The sequence below is a fragment of the Onthophagus taurus genome, chromosome 1, assembly GCF_036711975.1.
Source record: "Onthophagus taurus isolate NC chromosome 1, IU_Otau_3.0, whole genome shotgun sequence".
Taxonomy (NCBI): domain Eukaryota; kingdom Metazoa; phylum Arthropoda; class Insecta; order Coleoptera; family Scarabaeidae; genus Onthophagus; species Onthophagus taurus.
The window spans coordinates 33,784,116-33,802,893 of NC_091966.1; the positions used below are offsets into that span (position 1 = coordinate 33,784,116).

At 30.2% G+C, this 18,778-nt stretch overlaps 3 protein-coding genes across 3 annotated transcripts; 2 read left to right on the plus strand and 1 right to left on the minus strand.

Annotated features, from left to right (window-relative positions):
• Positions 1–227: 227 nt before the first annotated feature.
• On the minus strand, positions 228–707 carry LOC111417256 (protein anon-73B1). The gene is made up of 2 exons (XM_023049480.2): positions 478–707; positions 228–410 (listed from the first exon to the last, which is right to left on the minus strand). The coding sequence occupies exons 1-2, from the start codon at positions 628–630 to the stop codon at positions 309–311; spliced, it is 255 nt and encodes an 84-aa protein (XP_022905248.1). The 5' UTR covers positions 631–707; the 3' UTR covers positions 228–308.
• A 412-nt stretch (positions 708–1,119) lies between these two features.
• Positions 1,120–7,747, plus strand: LOC111417247 (dnaJ homolog subfamily C member 16 l(3)80Fg). Its single transcript, XM_023049469.2, has 9 exons — positions 1,120–1,379; positions 1,438–1,686; positions 1,740–2,201; positions 2,255–2,441; positions 2,505–2,715; positions 6,521–6,714; positions 6,777–7,189; positions 7,245–7,446; positions 7,514–7,747. Exons 1-9 carry the CDS (start codon positions 1,213–1,215, stop codon positions 7,730–7,732), a joined length of 2,304 nt encoding a protein of 767 aa, XP_022905237.1. The 5' UTR covers positions 1,120–1,212; the 3' UTR covers positions 7,733–7,747.
• Positions 7,748–13,817: 6,070 nt separating this feature from the next.
• Positions 13,818–18,542, plus strand: LOC111421362 (uncharacterized). Its single transcript, XM_023054505.2, has 7 exons — positions 13,818–13,947; positions 13,998–14,181; positions 14,241–14,410; positions 14,461–14,633; positions 14,685–14,810; positions 14,865–15,344; positions 18,340–18,542. The coding sequence occupies exons 1-7, from the start codon at positions 13,900–13,902 to the stop codon at positions 18,464–18,466; spliced, it is 1,308 nt and encodes a 435-aa protein (XP_022910273.1). The 5' UTR covers positions 13,818–13,899; the 3' UTR covers positions 18,467–18,542.
• Positions 18,543–18,778: the final 236 nt, after the last annotated feature.

Genomic DNA, 18,778 nt, shown 5'->3' on the forward strand with positions numbered 1-18,778 from the left:
CATTCCCTTTTTTCTCTTTTGAAAATTATTTTTGTTAGATTTACACGATGTTTATCATTATGTAAAATCCTTTGTATTATTTACAATACATTTTGCTATTGACATTTTTCCTTTATTAGTTATTTTAACCATCCCAATATTATATTCTGGATTATTATATTTAAATGAAGGTAAATTTTATTTAAACAAAACTTCAAGGTTATGAATTGAATTACAACAATTTCAAATCAATTTAAGTGTTTAATAAAAATGTTATAAATTATATAAACGACGAAAACTTAAATTAAACATTGAATTATTTTTAATATTTAACGCCTCTTCTTTTTTTCTTGTTTCCTGAGTCTATGATGAGGTCTCCTTGGGGTGTGATGGGGAGTGCTTTGTTCAGAGCTTTCATCATCGCTTTCACCCTATATAATATAACAATATAAATATTAATTGATTATGGTTTATATCAACACATATTTGAGTATTTACCCTCACAGACCAATTCACAGACTCCTCAACAGAATCAGGTAAAATTACACAAGCTAACAAGCAGATAATTTGAAAAATTGCTCCCAAATATAACCCATATTTAACCAAACTAGCTGTTGTATCTTCAACGTTAATATTTATAGCAGCATTCATCGCTTTTTAAGGATTTAACCAGATTTAATTCTTGCAGCTTCTTGTTGTAAAAGATGTAAAGCAAGAATCGATTAAACCTAGTTATTTTTGATTTGGTACTAAAGCAAAGTTGGGTGTACATTTAAATCTGCAATTATTCAATTAATTATAAACAAAATTACATATTCATTTTAATAATAATTATTTAAAACAATCTTTATTTTAAATCATTTTTAAAACATAATTGAAGAAAAAAAGGAAATTAAATTTGGTTATTAATCTTATGTTGGTATCACTTTAAAATATTGAACAATTTGTTTGTTAATCATAAACAAGAAGTGTCATTTTAAAATATATTTTTTGAAGATTAAAAAATTAAATTTTTAAAATAAAAAAAGTATTTTGAACTAAATCACTATCATAACGTATTTATTTTAAAAATCAGCTGTTTGTCCTGGTCTTTTTTGAGGGGATAAAAATAGTTGTCATCTCGTCTCTCTGCGAATGATCAATAAATTTCGAACGAAAAATTCATCCGGAACAAGTGGATATTAGAAAAAACGTATAGAAAAATCTCGACGCTTTTATGTACGGGAAGTGACAATGATATGGTTGCGCCAAGTGTGGCCCATTTTAGCCTTATTCTTCCTCTTCCTGGAGGGACAAACGACCTCAACTCGAACAGGTGATCCATACAAAATATTGGGCGTTAAACGTGCTGCGACTAGTCAAGATATTCGAAAAGCTTACAAAAGATTAGCCAAAGAATGGTAAATTAAGATTTATTCGTTTTGAGGTTAAGTTTATTATTTAACTTTGATTTTAAAGGCATCCGGATAAATCAGGACATCCCGACGCTGAAAATAAATTTGTTGAAATTAAACAAGCTTATGAATTACTCTCAGACCCTGATCGACGTTTTAAATATGATCAAAATGGGATTACCGATGAAGATTTTAATTATCAACATGATAATATAAGATATAATTTTGGTTATGATGATTTTTTTGGTGACGGAAGGTTTTATGCACCTAATAATGATATAACTTTTTTTCATAAACTTACTATAACTACAAGGTATACTTATTTATAATATTTGAAATAGTGCAATATTAATTTTTTTTTTTTAGACATTTTGATAAAATAATTTTCCCAAGAAGCAGTAAAACCCCTTATTTCATATTCTTTTATACGGACTGGTGTTTTTCTTGTATGCAAGCTGCACCTTATATGCGAAAATTAGTAGATTATGTTGAACCTTATGGCATTAATTTTGTTACAATTCAAGCTGATAAAGAACCTAAACTAAAAAGACGTTTAAATGTTCACACTTTGCCTTGTTTAGTACTACTTTTAGATGGAAACATCTATGTTTATAAAGAAACAATTACTAGTTTACAAAGAATAATCGATTTCCTTCGAAGAAAACTGCCATATAAATTAGTACCATCCATAGATGAAACAGATGTTGAAGATTTTTTAAATGGTTGGACAGATAATCGAGTTAGAGCTTTAGTTTTTGAACCAAGGAGTTTAATTAGATTAAGATATTTAATTACAGCTTTTCACTTTAGAGATAGAGTAGCATTTGGGTGAGTTAATTTTTTTAAATATGGATTAAATTTAAATTTTTTTAACTTTATAGATTTGTTGAATCTGAAGAGTTACGTGTTAAATATCAAATACCAAGTGATATGGACGCTGTTTTAATGTTTAATGAAAATTCATCACGACCAGTTGCTAGTATTACCATGAAAGATATACCTACCACTACTTTACATCATATTATTACTTCAAATCAATTTTTAGCTTTACCAAGATTATCATCACAGGTATATATATTATATTATATATAATATTATGATTAGTTCAAAAACTTATAATATTGTTTTTAGGAAGTGTTGGATTCACTTTGTCCATGTGAATGGAATAAACCCAGAAAAAAGCTTTGTGTTGTTTTGGTGACTTCAACATCAAGTAATCATGATGTTCACAGGGAAACTTTTAGACTTTACGCACAAAATGCTCCTTATAGTATTGATAAAGTTCGATTTGCTTATATTTATCATGATAAACAAATTGAGTTTGTTAATGCTTTAATACCAGGTAATTTAATATTATGAACATTTTTGAACTGAACTGAACTGAATATGCAATGCAATGCTAGGGTAAACACAGTAAAATTTGATGTTTTACTCACAAGTGGCTTTCACTGTATTAATGTCTCAATAGGAAAACTATTGGTGATGAAATGACAAATATTTCAACATTATTAAATTCATTTATTATACAGTGTACGCCAAAAAGTGAGTGACACTTTGTTTTTATTAGTTCAATTGCAGCTATTTTTCTGATTTTTTATTTATATGGAATGTTCATCTCGATCTTTTAATCTAATATATATTCAAGATGGTCGCTACTTCCGGTCCACCGGAATCGGCACAAAATCGTTTTTCACAAAATTTTATTAGTCGTTTTAATCGTTACTGTATAACTTTATACAGGTGGTCGAAAATTAAATTAAATCCCATATGTTATTAGTCCATTAAATAGAAAATTTAATAGGCTGCCTAACTTTGACGTCACAGAGATGGGCGGAGCTTATACCGATTCCAAACAATTCCGTTGCTAACGATAAATCGCCATAAAAATGTCATTTATTGTTAATTTATTTTATTTTAACACTAATTGAAAAATTGCATATGACGATTTACCGTTAGGAACACAGTTAGCAACGAAAATGTTTGGAGTCAGTATAAGCTCCGCCCATCTCTGTGACGTCAAGGCTTAGGTTGTCTATTCTCTACAATTTAATTAGAAACGTGTCGTATCTACAGGATGTTCCGGTGACTCGGGGCATAAAATTAACCTCATATACTAGAGCAAAAATGATGACGATTCGTGAAAAAAAATTATTATAAAAGTCTTCAAATGGCCAAGATATAGGCCATCAAAGTTCAGAAATTTTAACACATTTTTCTAAATATTTTCAATACCATTTATGGTAGAGCGTTGAAATTTGGTACAGGGTAAACAAATATCAAGCAAAATCATTGAACCAATTTTGACTTTGATCAGGCGGCGCGGCGGTAACCATGCTATACAGGTCTCCCTAAAATTTGTTTGCTCAGAACTTTTTTGTTCGCTCGTAACCCTACATTTATTTTTGTACTTTTTAATAGAAAATTTATTTTAGAAACTATTATCACTCTTTGAAAATGTTCAGCTTTGATTTCAATCGTAACAAACAAAAAAAAGGAAACATATTCCGCAAGATCTGAGTTGGCGATGACAATTGAAAAACGAACTGAGCTAATAACCATTATTTGCATAAATTTCTAAGTGCAGACTTAGTTAAATCCAGTGTTAATTTATTTTAGTTGAATAAAAGAATGTAATTTCTAAAACAATAAATTTAATTTTCACGGTAACAACAAACAAGAACATAACAAAAATTCTAACAAAAATATTAACAAGAACAATAAAATTATAAACAAATAGTAATAAATAAAAAAGAACAAAAAAATACTAAAGCAGATGCAGAGGCATCAATGCACGCCTGATATCGCCGTCTTAAATTAAAGCGCACTCTGCGGAGAACATTGATCTCAGTTCGAAGTTGATCAAATGAATCAACAATTTGCAACCTCAGTTGATCAACTGAAGTTATTTCAACGCAGTAAATTAGCGATTTAACGCGTCCCCATAAATAAAAATCTATAGGTGTAAGATCCGGCGATCGGGGGGGCCAACTTATCGGTGCACCTATGCAAGAAAACGGGTCCAATAATTACATCGCCCACAATGGCAGCCCAAACGTTAAGAGAAAATCTCCATTGTGATTTCCAAGTTTTCTTAAATCTTGGATTTTCGTCCGCCCAACTATGTAAATTTCTCAAATTGATCACTTGTCTTAAAACTGATCATCAATTTGGATTTTGTGCTGCATTATTTGGCAATATTGCAGTCGCAGTGGATAATTAGTTTGCATATTTTCAAAAGTGATATTAAACGATTTCTCATCATAACATTGCACTGTTTGCCAAATTTTATCTTTCTAAGATAAACCATATTGAAAATATTTAAGAAAATGTTTAAAAATTTATTTACTTTGATGGCCTATGTTATCTTAGCCATTTATGGGTTTAGATCAAAAATTTTTACACGAATCGTCATCATTTCCACTCTAGTATTTGTGATTAAAATTAGGCCACGACTTACAGAAATAGTCTGTATACTCCAAAAAATATCTCCACCTCTAGTTTTTCTCTGACTTCTTGATTTCTAACTGCAATTCGTCTTGTTACATTTTTTTATTCTTAGAAATTTCAAATTCGTTGTTTGGATCTTGCTTTTGTTCCTTTCTGTTATATGTTTTGCTTTATGTACGAGGTATGTCCGGTTACTAAGGTACATTTGTGAATTACAGACAGACTAGTTCATTTATAGAAATCAAATATACACAAAGTAAAAGCGTGAACTCTTAGTTATTTCTCAACATAATCGCCGCCAATGTTAAGGCACTAATCCCAGCGAGGTACAAGCTTCTATATACCTAGTTCATAAAAGGTTCGAACCAAATTTTGAAAATACTGCCTTACTTCATTTTGAAATTCGTCGTCGTTTTCAAACCTTTTACCCGTCAAATAAACTTTGAATGGAACAAACAAATGAAAATCAGAAGAAACCAGGTCTGGACTATGGGAGGATGGACAAAAACTTCGCAGTTGTATTTAACAAGCCAGGCCTTCTTCTGATTTAATAATAATACATTATTTATTGATATTCAATTTAAGTTTTTTCAGCGAAAAAAGAATATAAAGGAAATGAAGGAGCACCACAGAGGTGTTCGTTCGTTAACTTATCTTCGTTTCTCTCGAATTACTTGGTGAAGTTTTTCAAGAATTCAACAATAAATATCGCTGTTGATAGTTGTTTTTAACCTTCAAGTATGTTTCGATCGAAACAAACGTTGTGCAGCTATCACTACACATGTTGTACAACCTAAGGCATTAACAATAGCCATATGTATACGCATCTAAAATATGTGCCGCGCAAACGTACCTTTTAGTACTACTCGCAACTTCTCTTTTTCGAATAAACCTTTTCGTTAGCGGAAACTATGTTACTAAATAGTGATTAAATAGTCTAAACTATGAAACTAAATAGTCTCTTCATGCCGCATTCTTTTAGTACTTGATTCCATGTTGTGATATTTCGCTGAAAATCATTTTTATACCCTGTAATTATCACAATATCATAAATACAGAGTCTGAAAAACCTATAGTTCCTAAATTTCTATAACCTAGCCTGTTAGACTATTGCTTGTTCTTTTGCGAAATTCCCTTATTATGAATGATACATCATTAACACTGTAAATAGGAATGGACTCATATCTCCTTCTTGATTAAAGTTTTCTTTGGTTATACAGTTTTCCGATTGTGCATTTCGCTTTATTAAATTAATATATTGTTTTATAAATGCTCTGGATAACTTTTATCATTTTGTCTTGCAGTGCATTTGAAGTGCAGATTCTATCATTAATCTTAATCGATGCTCTATCACATGTTCGTATACTTTCAGAATTGTACTTATAATTTTTACACTTTTGTCCCCTTTCTTATAAATTAGGCATTTTTCCCAATTTTTATATATTTCTTGTTACATTTTGAGCGTTGGTCCTCTCCTATTTCTGTACCTTCCAATAATTCCTAGAAATACTCTTCTTTTCACTTGTCTTCTCTACTTTCCACCTGGTCATCACTTCTCTCTTCATTTGAATTTTCTACTCCAGTCTACTTTTGTATTTCTCAGCTGTTTCTCTATTTTTAAGTTTATATATAAATTTTATAATTTCAACCTCTATGGTAATCTAACATATTAATTAAATTCCTTTTATTTTTCTTTTTAGAGGGTAAATTAGTAGAACCTCTTCTAAGAATCGTAATATTATGGCGTAGAGACACTCAACATGTAAAATATGAATGGGCCGATGAAAAATGGGAATATGAAGAAAATATGAATGATACAACACAAAAATTAGAAAACACGATAAGCCGATTATTACGTTCAACGGAAGCTTTAACTTACGAAGCGTTTGTAAAAGTAACTTTATTTCAATTTATTTTTACTTTTATATTATAATATATAAATTACAATTTTTTAAGGAATTATTTGATGAACACGCAAAAGGAATCGTTGGTAGAGTTTTCTCAAAAATTCGCACCATTTGGTTATCAATATACGATGGATTAAGCAAAGAACAAATCCTCCCAGCTTTATCCGTTTTGGGAACAGTCGCTTTTATTGTTATAATTGGTTTCGTTATGACGTATTTTGTGCGGATCGAAGAAGAAAAAATAAACGCCACCAAAAGTTCAGTAACAAACAATAACGTATCAAATGGATCAATTTCCGTTTATCAACCGGAACTGAAAATTCATGAACTTCGATCAGAAAAATATCACGGCTTGGTGAGGCTTTTAAAACCGGGATGTCGTACGATTTTACTCATCTTAGATATGCAATCGAGACAACAATTAATTCCACCCTTTCATAAAGCTGTTTGGCCATACAGGAAGTAAGTAATATTAAATAATTTAATTTAAAATTTCTCATTATACGTTCTTTTTAAGAAATAAAACATTAATGTTTGCTTATATGTATATCGAACGAGGAATAAGTTGGTTTAAAGAACTTTTGGAACTATCAATAATGGATACAAGAGAATTAAAAATACAAAATCCTAGAAATTGTGTTGGAACTGTTTTAGCTTTAAATGGCCACAGAAAATATTTTTGTATGTTTCATGCAAAACACACAGAATTAAATCATGGTGTAAGATTATTATTATTAATTATCATTATTGAATTATAAAAACAAAATCAATTTTTATTTTTTGTAGTTACGAAAAAAATTGAAGTTATATTCGATTCAAAAAAAGGATTTAGAAACAGCTGCTTTTATTGCTTTTGATGAATCATCATCATCAGATTCAGATAAAGAAGATGTGCTATTGGAAGGTGATCTTTTAGATGGATTACCAATTTGGCTCGATAAATTATTTGAAGGAACGACGCAACGTTTTCGCATTAATTACTGGCCTGAGTTTCCAAATAAATAAAAAAAATAACTCATTTTTACGAGTTTTTGGTCAGATTTAGATAATTTTAATTAATTGAATTTTAATCTAAATCGAAAAAAAAAAAAAGGAAACTGTAATTGTTAGTAAATTTACATTTCGTAGGAACAATCAAGTATTATGAAAAAATAAAAGGGAAAAAAGAATGAAACAATTTTCGAAGCGATCTTTATACTGTTATAGGGTATAGGAAAATTTATTACTACTATTTAATGAGATAGATAGGGTAACTACGAATGAAGTAGCCTTTATTCAAATAATTAATTATAAATAAATTAGAGACGCCACTTAAACAATTAAAAAATAGTGCATTTTTTAATTGAGACAAGTCACTAAGATAAAAAAAAACTATTTGTAACAAGTTTATCTAGTCAAACTCGAAACGTTCATAAATATAACTACTAAAGAAAAAAAGCTAGCTAATATTAAAGTTTAAAGCTTAGTTATATAGTTTAATTTTTTTATATTGTGTTTCTTGTACAAGATGGCGCATTTTATTAAATACAAGATCGTTTTTTCACTTTTAAACAAAATGTTAGTTGAATTAACACAGATTTAATCTTGTATAATTAGATGCCAATCACATAATTTATTAATTAATTATAGATATGGCGTAAATATTTATTTTATGCGTAAAAAATAATAACATTTTCAGTAGGTAGTTGTGAATAGAGATGCAATGGATGTAATCATAATACAGTTGCCATTAAATTTAAATATGTTAATATAATTGGGCTAAATTTATCATGACATTTTAATATTCAAACGCTTGATTTGGTCCTTTTAAGATTTAAAGTCAAACTTAAAGTTTGTTTGTTTTATAATTAGTTTTTGCTTTTATTTTAATGTTTAAATTGCAACTTATAATTTCTTATAATAGACAAATAATATTTTTATGGTATGGAATAGCAAATTTTAAAGGTATTAAATCTAATTTTAATCAAAGCTAAAGGTGTGTCCAAACATAGAGCGTCAAGTACATGGTAGCAACCAAAGAATGTTTTGTTCTATGTTTGGACACACCTTAAGAAGAATGTAATTCTACAATATGTTAAGATAATGCGTTTTAGGTTTATTTATTATAAAACTTAATACGTGAAAGTTCTTTGAGTTCACTTAGTATTTAACTAACAATTTTACTATCAGTCACAAGAAGATAAAATGCAATTTTTATTGAGATGAAAAAAAGGAATGAAAAACTACAATATGTGTAATTTTCAAATTTTAATGTTGTTATGAATGGTGGCATGAAATTTTCCATAGGAAATAGTGGACGATATTGAGGTACTTAACTTATCCAGGAATCATTATTGGTTACAGATTCAGGGCACCATGTAAGTATGTCACAAGTAATCCTAGCATAAAATCATAAGTTGCTGAAAAAGAGCTTACTCATAATAGTAGCTAGATTTTATGGAAAATAAATTAAAATAGTATTTTAAAATGTCTTCCAACTCTGGACCACCATAATAATGAAGGGCTTATCTGGTAGGGCACGATTAGTAAATCTGAAACCTTATACACTGAATTTCCTAAATCGTTATTGTTGTCAGGATTGCATTTAAGCTTTTATTATTGTTTTAGGTGAACCTCTATTACACGTATGTTTTCAACAAATTATTATTTGTTAGATCGATATAAGCTGACCAAATTGTACCTCTACAAGTTTTGACAAGCACTCTGAAAAGTTACAGTTTGCAATGAATTTTCATTTTTTTGGTAAGAACACTAAAAGGAATCACAAAGATGATACTGTGGATGTTCATTAGTAGCAATTTTGTGAAAAAGTGGCTTTCATATTGCATAATTTTTACAATGTTTTATCACCACAACAATCACTGAAACTTACTTTTCCGTTTTTATTTTTTTGTGTTTCCTGCACTATTCATCGATTCAACAAAAACTACTATATTTGCTAATAGTTGCTACTAATATTGTTTGCCTGAAAGGTTTTTGATATTGCCATAAATCTGCAACTTTTTACCAATACAGCAAAACTCATTCTTAATAAGCTGAAAACAAAAATGATTTTAGGGTTGACTTCGTATTCTTTTATATCCTTATGGACATGTTTATCCCACTTCTTCAGTTAAAAGCTTCCAATTACGAGTTCAGAGCAGATTCAATTTTTTTTGATAGTATTTGATCAGAACAGTCCTCGGTTTTATTGTTTCTTAAAAATTCATAAACTATAGCTACAAATATGCACCACACATCAGTTCCGATTTTATTAAAAATTAGAACAAAATAGATGTTTTTTGACATTTATCTAAACTGGAGACCAATTGGACAACCCAACTGGAAGAACATGTTGAGTAATAGAAGTAGTTTCAACATGGCTTAATGAAACAGTTTGTGAAATCATTTGTGAATCAAAACTTATACCAAAAATGAGTTGCAAATTGTCACTGAGACTTCATGTTTTGAACTCACACCTGGAAGCTTTTGAACAGAATAAACGGATGGAAGTAGTTTCCATTAAAATTAGTATAAGTATTTAGACAACAAAATCCCACTTTTAACTTTAAAATGAATGTTTTTTCTCATGATTACATTTTATTTAACGTGATTTCACTAATCATTTTATGGTTTTTAATAGTAGATATTGTTAATATTTTTGTGGTAACTTTTCCAATAGCTTAACAACAAGCTAGGTTGTTAAAAAACGAATAGCTTTAACACCTTAATACGTAAATAACAATTAAGACTTGAAATTATAAATTATGGATTTGTGTTTTTAAATTTTGTTCAACTAAATATTCGATATCATGTTAGGAACTAGAAATGAAACGCCCGAACTTGTCGGATGCTTGATTTGTATCCCAATATTCATTGCATCTCTAGTTGTGAATAAATCGCAATTGAAATAAGAAACCTAATCTTGTTTCAATTGCGATTAATTCAAATGTTTATGTGATTTTCGTTCTATTTTATAATTAATTGTTATTAAGAACTGTATTTATTATACACAAATAAATTATAAAAACATTATTAAATTGATACCGTTAACGATTTTGAAGTCTTGAATCTTTATATAAAAAATTATATTTCTTGTCCTCATCTGTTAAGGCGTGCCGCGCGCAAGTTTGGACATACTAAAAAATGTTTGCGCAATATATACGAGAAACGCCCTTACTAAAAAACGGCAGAAATGCTGATGCCTTCAAAAACTTGTACTCCTAAGTATTAAAATTCACCTGTTAATTAGAAAGGTATATATTTTTTTTTGAAGGGGGTGATGAAGAGAGACAAGATTAGGAATGATGACATAAGGAAAAAAAGAGTTAAATGTATAATTAAGAAGTTAAATGTAAGATTTCATAGAAAAGATGTATCTCAGTTAGTGGGGACATCTACAAAGAATGCAGGATACTAGACGGGTGATACTATGGTTGGCAAAAAAGGGAAGACAGGGTAGTGGAAAGTGAAGAAGACCGCCAGACTCTTTGTAGAGGAATGTTGACTTGCTAGGCTCGGAACTTAAGGATACTCTGCTACGAGAAATGTTCCTCGCCTGCAATAGACAACTTTCCAGACTTTGATGTAAATAACTAGTATTTACAGACTATTTGAAATCAATATCATTACCTTACATTGAAAACATTTCTAATCTCAACAATCTTACTCACCATACTAATTAAAAAAAAAGTGCTTTTCTCTTGAACAAGAGTCAATGTTTTTATATATTTGAAAACAATATATCTGTACCTTAGAGGTAAAGGATTATATCTCCATTATTTAAGGTTTTTTAGAAAACAGGGTTTAAAGCTTTATAATGCTCTTATAATAAGTTTTATAATAGTTAACTCGATATTGACAAAAACTGGAGTTATGATCCTTTACCCCTTAGGTACAGATATACAAACTAAAATGTTCCAACCTTATAGAAATCGGTGAAACTTATAAATATTAAATCACATGGTACAATTTCTATATACAGCTGTCTCAAATTCGTTATCCATAAATGATGATTGACAGGCAGAAACAAAACTGGCCTATCCTAACATTTCTTAACGCTATAATTGAGGTTTCAAAAGAAAACTGACCTATCATAACATTCCTTCGCGCTATAATTGGGGTTTCAAAAGAAAACTGACCTATCCTAACATTCCGTCGCACTATATTTGGAGTTTCAAAAGAAAAATGACCTATCCTAACATTCCTCTGGGGGATGATTGACATTTAAAAAAGAAAACTAACCTTACATAATTATTTTGTCAGAGTTGATTGACATTTCTAAAGAAAACTAACCTAACTACTATGTTAAAACACGTGCGATAAGCACAACGCCAACTCTAGCAATGGATGTTCTGCTTGGCCTATCTCTAATGGTTCTGCATATAGAGAAAGTGGCTAGAACTACCATTTACAGGTTTAAGCAATATGTCCACTACTGCTCCAACATGTCCTACTAATGGGTAGGTGATTACTACCTGAACGGCAATCCAGGATCGAAAACGAAAATTCTCTGGTTCAAGCAGATATTTGCATGCTGTCATTCTATATATACATACTATATATAAATTATGCATCCATATCTTTTTAACCCCCTGTACAAACACTACCATTTTCTGAATAGTTACTTTAATTTAGAAAGTTTTCAAATAAATATTAAATTTTCTGTTGGATGAATGGTTTAGCCATAAAAAAATATTTTCTAAATTCCTACAAGTGCGAATGAGTGATGGCTGGGTATAATTAATTTTAAAAACAAAAACAGTTTGTCGCTTAAACTTGACGGTAGTATTCGTATTTTTCGTTTTGCGTTTTATCTTTAACTACTAAACTAAGCAATTTTGTATATAGATAAATTGAGTTAAATCATCATATTTTTGGTTAAGGTACTTGTGGTTTTCCGTTGTACACGTCATTTCCGGACACTTGTATATAAAATGTTTTTTTTGCCGAAATACGATTCCGTCTTGTTTCATTGAAGTTGTTATGCAGCTTTCTACTGAAGGGAGTGTACAGTATATGAAAAGAATGCGTATAGTAAGTAGTATTAATGGAGGTACTAATAGACAATGATCATTTTTTATTGGAATGCAGAAAATCCACAATGGATTTGTGGAACTTTCTTAACCCTTCCTCTGTAAACCTGGGTATTTCCTGTCCGCACTACAACTGTTTAGGCAAATAATTTCTTCATTTGCATAAAAAAATATGTATGGAAAAATAAATTTTTCGATAGTTTTATGAACGATTTATCAAGTTGAGGTTTCGAACATTGTCATGAATTGTTTATAAAATTTTTTGAGTGCATTAACAGGATGAAAAAACGGCCGGACCCGAAAGACCCACCTTTACAGACGGAAGCTAACGGTGCTAAAAAACCGTTTACAGACGAAGGGTTAAAAAGGAACTTCCACGATTGCTGAAACACCTAAGCATCAATGTACAACAGAACATGGCAGGTTGCAATATGATGACTACACAAAATATTATTTGTTATTATTGTAATTTTCTATTTACGCAGTAGTAAATTTACACACGACTTGGTAGCAAGATTTGGTAACATCTAATATTTATTTACTGTTGTTTTGTTACCATGTACACACATGTTGTTACCATATCTTTTTTTAATAACTATAACTTTTGATTCATTAAGCTACTATACTTGTTTATCGTTCATATTTACAACACTTATTATTCTTTGATATTAGATCAGGATTACAGTTATGCCTATAAAGAGGATAGGGCATTTAGCTTAGAAGAATAGCAGTTCATAATAGAAGAATAGAAGATCAGAGTGTAATAAGGGAAACAAGATTTTGTTTGGTTTTGTTGGTTTCTAGCTCATACCTACCGACAGAATTGTTAACATATTTCTTCAATACTAAAAATAATTGGCTATAAATCATGAAGAAAACTTTAGTTACCATGACAGCTAAAATGGCACGTTCTCATTTAAAAAAAACTTCGTTTGTCTCCCTTGATATAGAAATAACTGCTTAATTCTTTTCGAATTTAAAATTAAAAAAAGTGTGTCAAATTAAATCAATATCGTTGTTATGGAAATGGAACTAAAATAAAACCAAACTCAATACTGACAGTTCAAGACATTTAAGCATTGAGCCCACATCTACCTCTATGAAATAAATGAAAAGATAACAAAAAAAATGTAAAGACTTCAAAATAAAATAGAAAGAATGCAACGGAAAGCTTTGCAAGTTCAAGTTGAGCTTGAAATACAAGCTGTAAGTTTTCACTCCAATTAGATTCTTTCCGTTTAGATCTTTTTTTATAGGTAACTTGTCCTGGTGTATATCTTTGTCCAAATGGGAAAGTTTCTTTACAACTTTACATGTTGGATTCTTGTATACAAACTGGTTGCGCCTCGCCAGCTTTTCCAATCTTATTCAATGAAAAATTAATTTTTTTCAAAATGTTTTATGAAACTCAACGCTTAAACGATTTATTAAAATTATTAAGTAACCCAAAAAAACTAAATAAAACTAAAAACTCATTATATTATTTGTTTTTTGTCTAGATAAAGAATGTTTATACATTGAACTTATACAATGGCAAAATACCGATGAAGGAATCGTTTTATCAACATTTCAAACAAATTTAAGCGAATTATTGTACCCTTCAACGTTTGAAAATTCAAAAGCTGGAATTGATATCGATCTTTTAATGGAACCTGAGCGATCGTTTCCGGTAAAAATTAATTTATTTTAGATGACATTTTTAAATAAATTTTTTTAAAGGGTGTTATCGCGCCAAAAATCGAAGTTAGTACAAAAACGATCATCGAAGACGTAGTTTTAGACTCTTTAAATCCTTCCGTGGTAAATCCTAAAGTTATCCAATCAAAATTTTATCAAAATCATAAAAATTCGGTTCATTTAAAACGAGTTTGTCATTCCACTGGATATCACAGGTAATAAAAAAAAGAATTTGTATCAAATAAAAATAAAATAATTCTTTATAGGTATAAAAAGTGTTTACCAAGAAATCGAAATCAAAAACCACCGTTTATAGTACGTAAAGTCGATGATAATCTTTTAGGGAGAAAACCAAGTGGTTTATCACCCAATTTTAATAATAAATGTAATTGGTACGGGTAAAATTTAATTACAAGAATACATTAATTTAAATTTTTTGTTTTAAGCTTTTCTACTAAATTTCAATCAAATTATAATCAATTTATTGACCAGCGAGAAAAACTACCAAAAATCAATGAATACAAACAAAAAATTACTCCGAAAAAACATTGTACTTGCAAACCATCGCGCGACGGATGCTGCGCTGTTTGTGTAAAGTACGAAAATTATTTTCAAGATGATTCCGACCTAGAAGAATATCCAACTTTAAATCCATCGAATATAAAACAAACGTGTAGAAAGCAAAAAATGCCGCAAAGGAATTGCAATTGCGAAGAAATTGCTACGTCGCAAACATCTAAAGTGATTCGTTGTACTTCTCCTACTGCAAAAGATAAAGAACGTGGTTCAAAGTGTCCTTTTGAGAGATGTTCTTGTAACACTCAAACTTGTAATAGTTTGGCAACAAAGTTGCATCGTCGGCTAAATCAAACGTTGGAATGTATAGAAGGTAGTGAAGTTTTTAGTGATCCGCAATCATCTTATTCGTAAGTAATTATTAAAGATTATTATAAGATTATTATTATTATTATTATTTTAAGGTAAAATTTATATTTTTTGATAAAAAATGTAATCGATTACACTAATTGAAGGTCTAACTCTTTTTATACACTTTTTGACAATTTTAGATATTAATGAAAACATCTAGATAGCTTAGGAAAATGTTAGAAAGTTTCCCAAGATTATTAGAATTATTGAAATTTCTCTGAAAAGCTCGCAGAAAACGTTTAGACACTTTTTGCCAACTTTGGATATTTATAAAAATATCTGGATAACTTACGACATCCTTATCTAATTTTTGATATATTTGAGTAAAGAGTAATAAGGATTCATGTAACTTAGGACTACATTTTCTACGCTTAAAGCTATTTTTATTCTTATAAATGTAAAATTACCTTTTAAATTGGTCTTATCTCGGACTGATGTGTTTTTGCGATGTTTGGGTTGGTTCCTTCTCGGTAAAAAGTTCTTGGAATTTCTAATTCTCTTCAGACTGGTGAACATGCCGTAATTTCTTATCTATAAGTGCAACCTGTGACGATTAAATGTTGCAGAACTGGGCGTGGAACTGGCGATTTTGAAAAGATCGTGATACAACATGCTTAGTGAATTGATCAAAAATACCACAAAATAACTATTCGTCCTATTTAATCTTGGTACTGGCCGAATTAAACCGATATTAACAAGTTTCGCATCTATATTTCGAAGTATTCTTGGCCTTTCATATTCGTGCTGAGCAATTGATGCATCATAATTTTCTTTCAGGATCTAAATTCTCTTCAGTTTTTATAACTAAGTGTTAAGGTTGACAACATGGATATTCCTTAACAGAGTAGACTGGAAATAGCTAAATTTGCCTTTGTTTTGTGTCTACTTGTGGCTGTTTTACTTGTTGCTAATGTATCAACAAGGGTGGTGTTTCAAAATGAGACTGTTAGAGCAACATTACCTCATCTGGCATTTTTTCCTGTTGGACTTTTAATTGAGTATAACCATCATAGAGATTCATGCTAGCTAATAACGGTGAATTTATATCCCACTTTGTAGAGGTAGGTACTAGGTTTTCAATTGTATCAATATCCAAAAACAAGAATTTAAATTAAGTTTTAAAAATGATGGCTGCTATACCTATATGCGAGTTTTTAACTGCTTTCAGTCACAGTGTAGACAAGGGTGTTGAAATGGTTGGTAAATGGACCTCGGAGGTAGACCAGACTGCCGGTCGCTGATCTGTACTAAAACTCTGAAAAACGCCCACACATTCCTGTTGTGTCCCTCAGTCAATGTAGTGCGTGCGTACATTAAGATGTACATATGTCATATAGAAAACAGAGGAGTGTAAAGGCTAGTTGTTTCTAATGAATGAAAACTGGAACATATCGATTAAGGCATGGTAACCCCAACAGAAGCGTTCCTCATCTCATAAAAAATCATTGTTACGAAAACCAGAGGTCAACAAACCGGAAAGTAAACCTACGAGTGAGAACATAGATATCAGAACACTGTATACACTTAACACACTTGAATAAGTTCGATATCACAGCATTACAAGAAATAAAATGGAAGGGGCAGTACAATAGGGGAAAGAAGCTATAGAATCTTCTATAGCTACTGATGAGATACAGAGACGTGCTTTGGGAGTTGGCTCGTAGTTAAGAACACAATAAAACGCACTGTTACCGGCTTCGAAGCAATAAAAGCTAAGACTCTAGAAATTACGAGTAAAGGGAAGGTTTTTCAACTACATACGAACTGATAAAGGACACGTTCTATGAGGAGCTGGAAAGAACACACAAAGAATGCCCATAATAGGGGATCTGAATGTAAGAGAGTTGGAATTTAGATCAACCACGGGAAAGTACAGTCTGCGCCAAGAGAGCAATGCCAATGGAATAAGGCTCATAAATTTGTCAGCATCGCTGGCTATGACTATCTCAAGCACCTGCTTCCAAAGGAAAGATAGTCACTTGGATATCACCTGACGTTCCAACACAAAATCAAATAAACCACATAATAGATATAAAACACGCAACATAATGCGCAATAATAATAACTTCGACACTGCTAATTGCTTCAATGAAAGCACGAATGAGAGTCTTAGTGAACTTAAGTAACTGATGATTAAATGAGGAAACCGCAGGAAAATTTGCTATAAGTGTGGTCAACACATCCACAAAATCTGAAGCTTTAAAGACCTCACGAATTATGTACGTAATTGAATAGTTGAGAATAATAAATCGAAAGAGCGCTTTTTAAACATTGTCCATATTTGAAAGCCCAAAGTGTGTTCTTTTTAAATTGATAGTCTGAAGTTTTATAATTTTGAGGTGTATTTGGTACACTTGGCGACGTTCTTTATTTATTGCCGTTCTTGATATCAACATATTGATAAAACCCGCTTTTAGATTAAGAAAAGTCGTAATAATGGTGTATGTAATATTCCGTTATATCTAAAAATAACGAAGATATCGACAAGTAGGTTGAAAAACAAAAGTAAAAGTTTGTTGTTATCCTTTAACATCGCTACAAAGCTACATTATCCATTAATATTGTTTTACTGTCTTACAGTACTCCCGTCCAACTGTATATTAAATTTGATTGTAGATCCAGAATTAGTTAATTTTCTGCATCATCGATAAAACATTGCATCTGATGAAATCATTGTAAAAAACCTCCTTCATTTCAGCTACTAATATGTGATGTACTAAAATTAAGAAGACTTTGTTGTCCACTTCTTTATGATGAAAAGTTGCTTCATTTAGTGTTCAATAGACCCTCTTTTCAGATTCTATAATAGATTCACTTTATATACAAATTGTGAAGATTAAATGAAAAACTTACAGAAAATGTAATCTTTTTAACGCCTTCACTTATTTTTATAATAACGTTTTTTATTTTAAATAATAACCTCCAACTTAATACATTTTTATTCACCTTTATATATAAATTAAAAATTTCAATTCAACTTTATTTCTGTTTCAGTCCACCTGGTTCGGATGTAGAATATAATTGTCCAAATCCATGTTACACTGATCACTATAAAGATTTTTACAAGAAAGCAAAATCGAGGATAAATTATGAAAGATATATAACTCCTTGTTGTATTTAGAAGAAACGCAAAGGAAACAAGATTTTAGTAAAACAGGAAATTAAAACTAGTTTTTTTAAATATTATCTTTTAATTATATTTAATTCATTTAATAATTTAAAGATCATTATAATAGTCGGTTAAATTTTCGTTATCACAAAAATTCATGCCCACTCATACATTTTTTTATATAATATATACACGTTTAAAAAACGCAAGTAGTTAACTTTTTTGTGGTTTTTCCGCGCAATTCCCATTCCTTATTACCCCCCTTATTTTTAACAGTGGTTTCAGATTATTTTTCTTTCCAGGAGCCTTTTTTATAAAGTTACT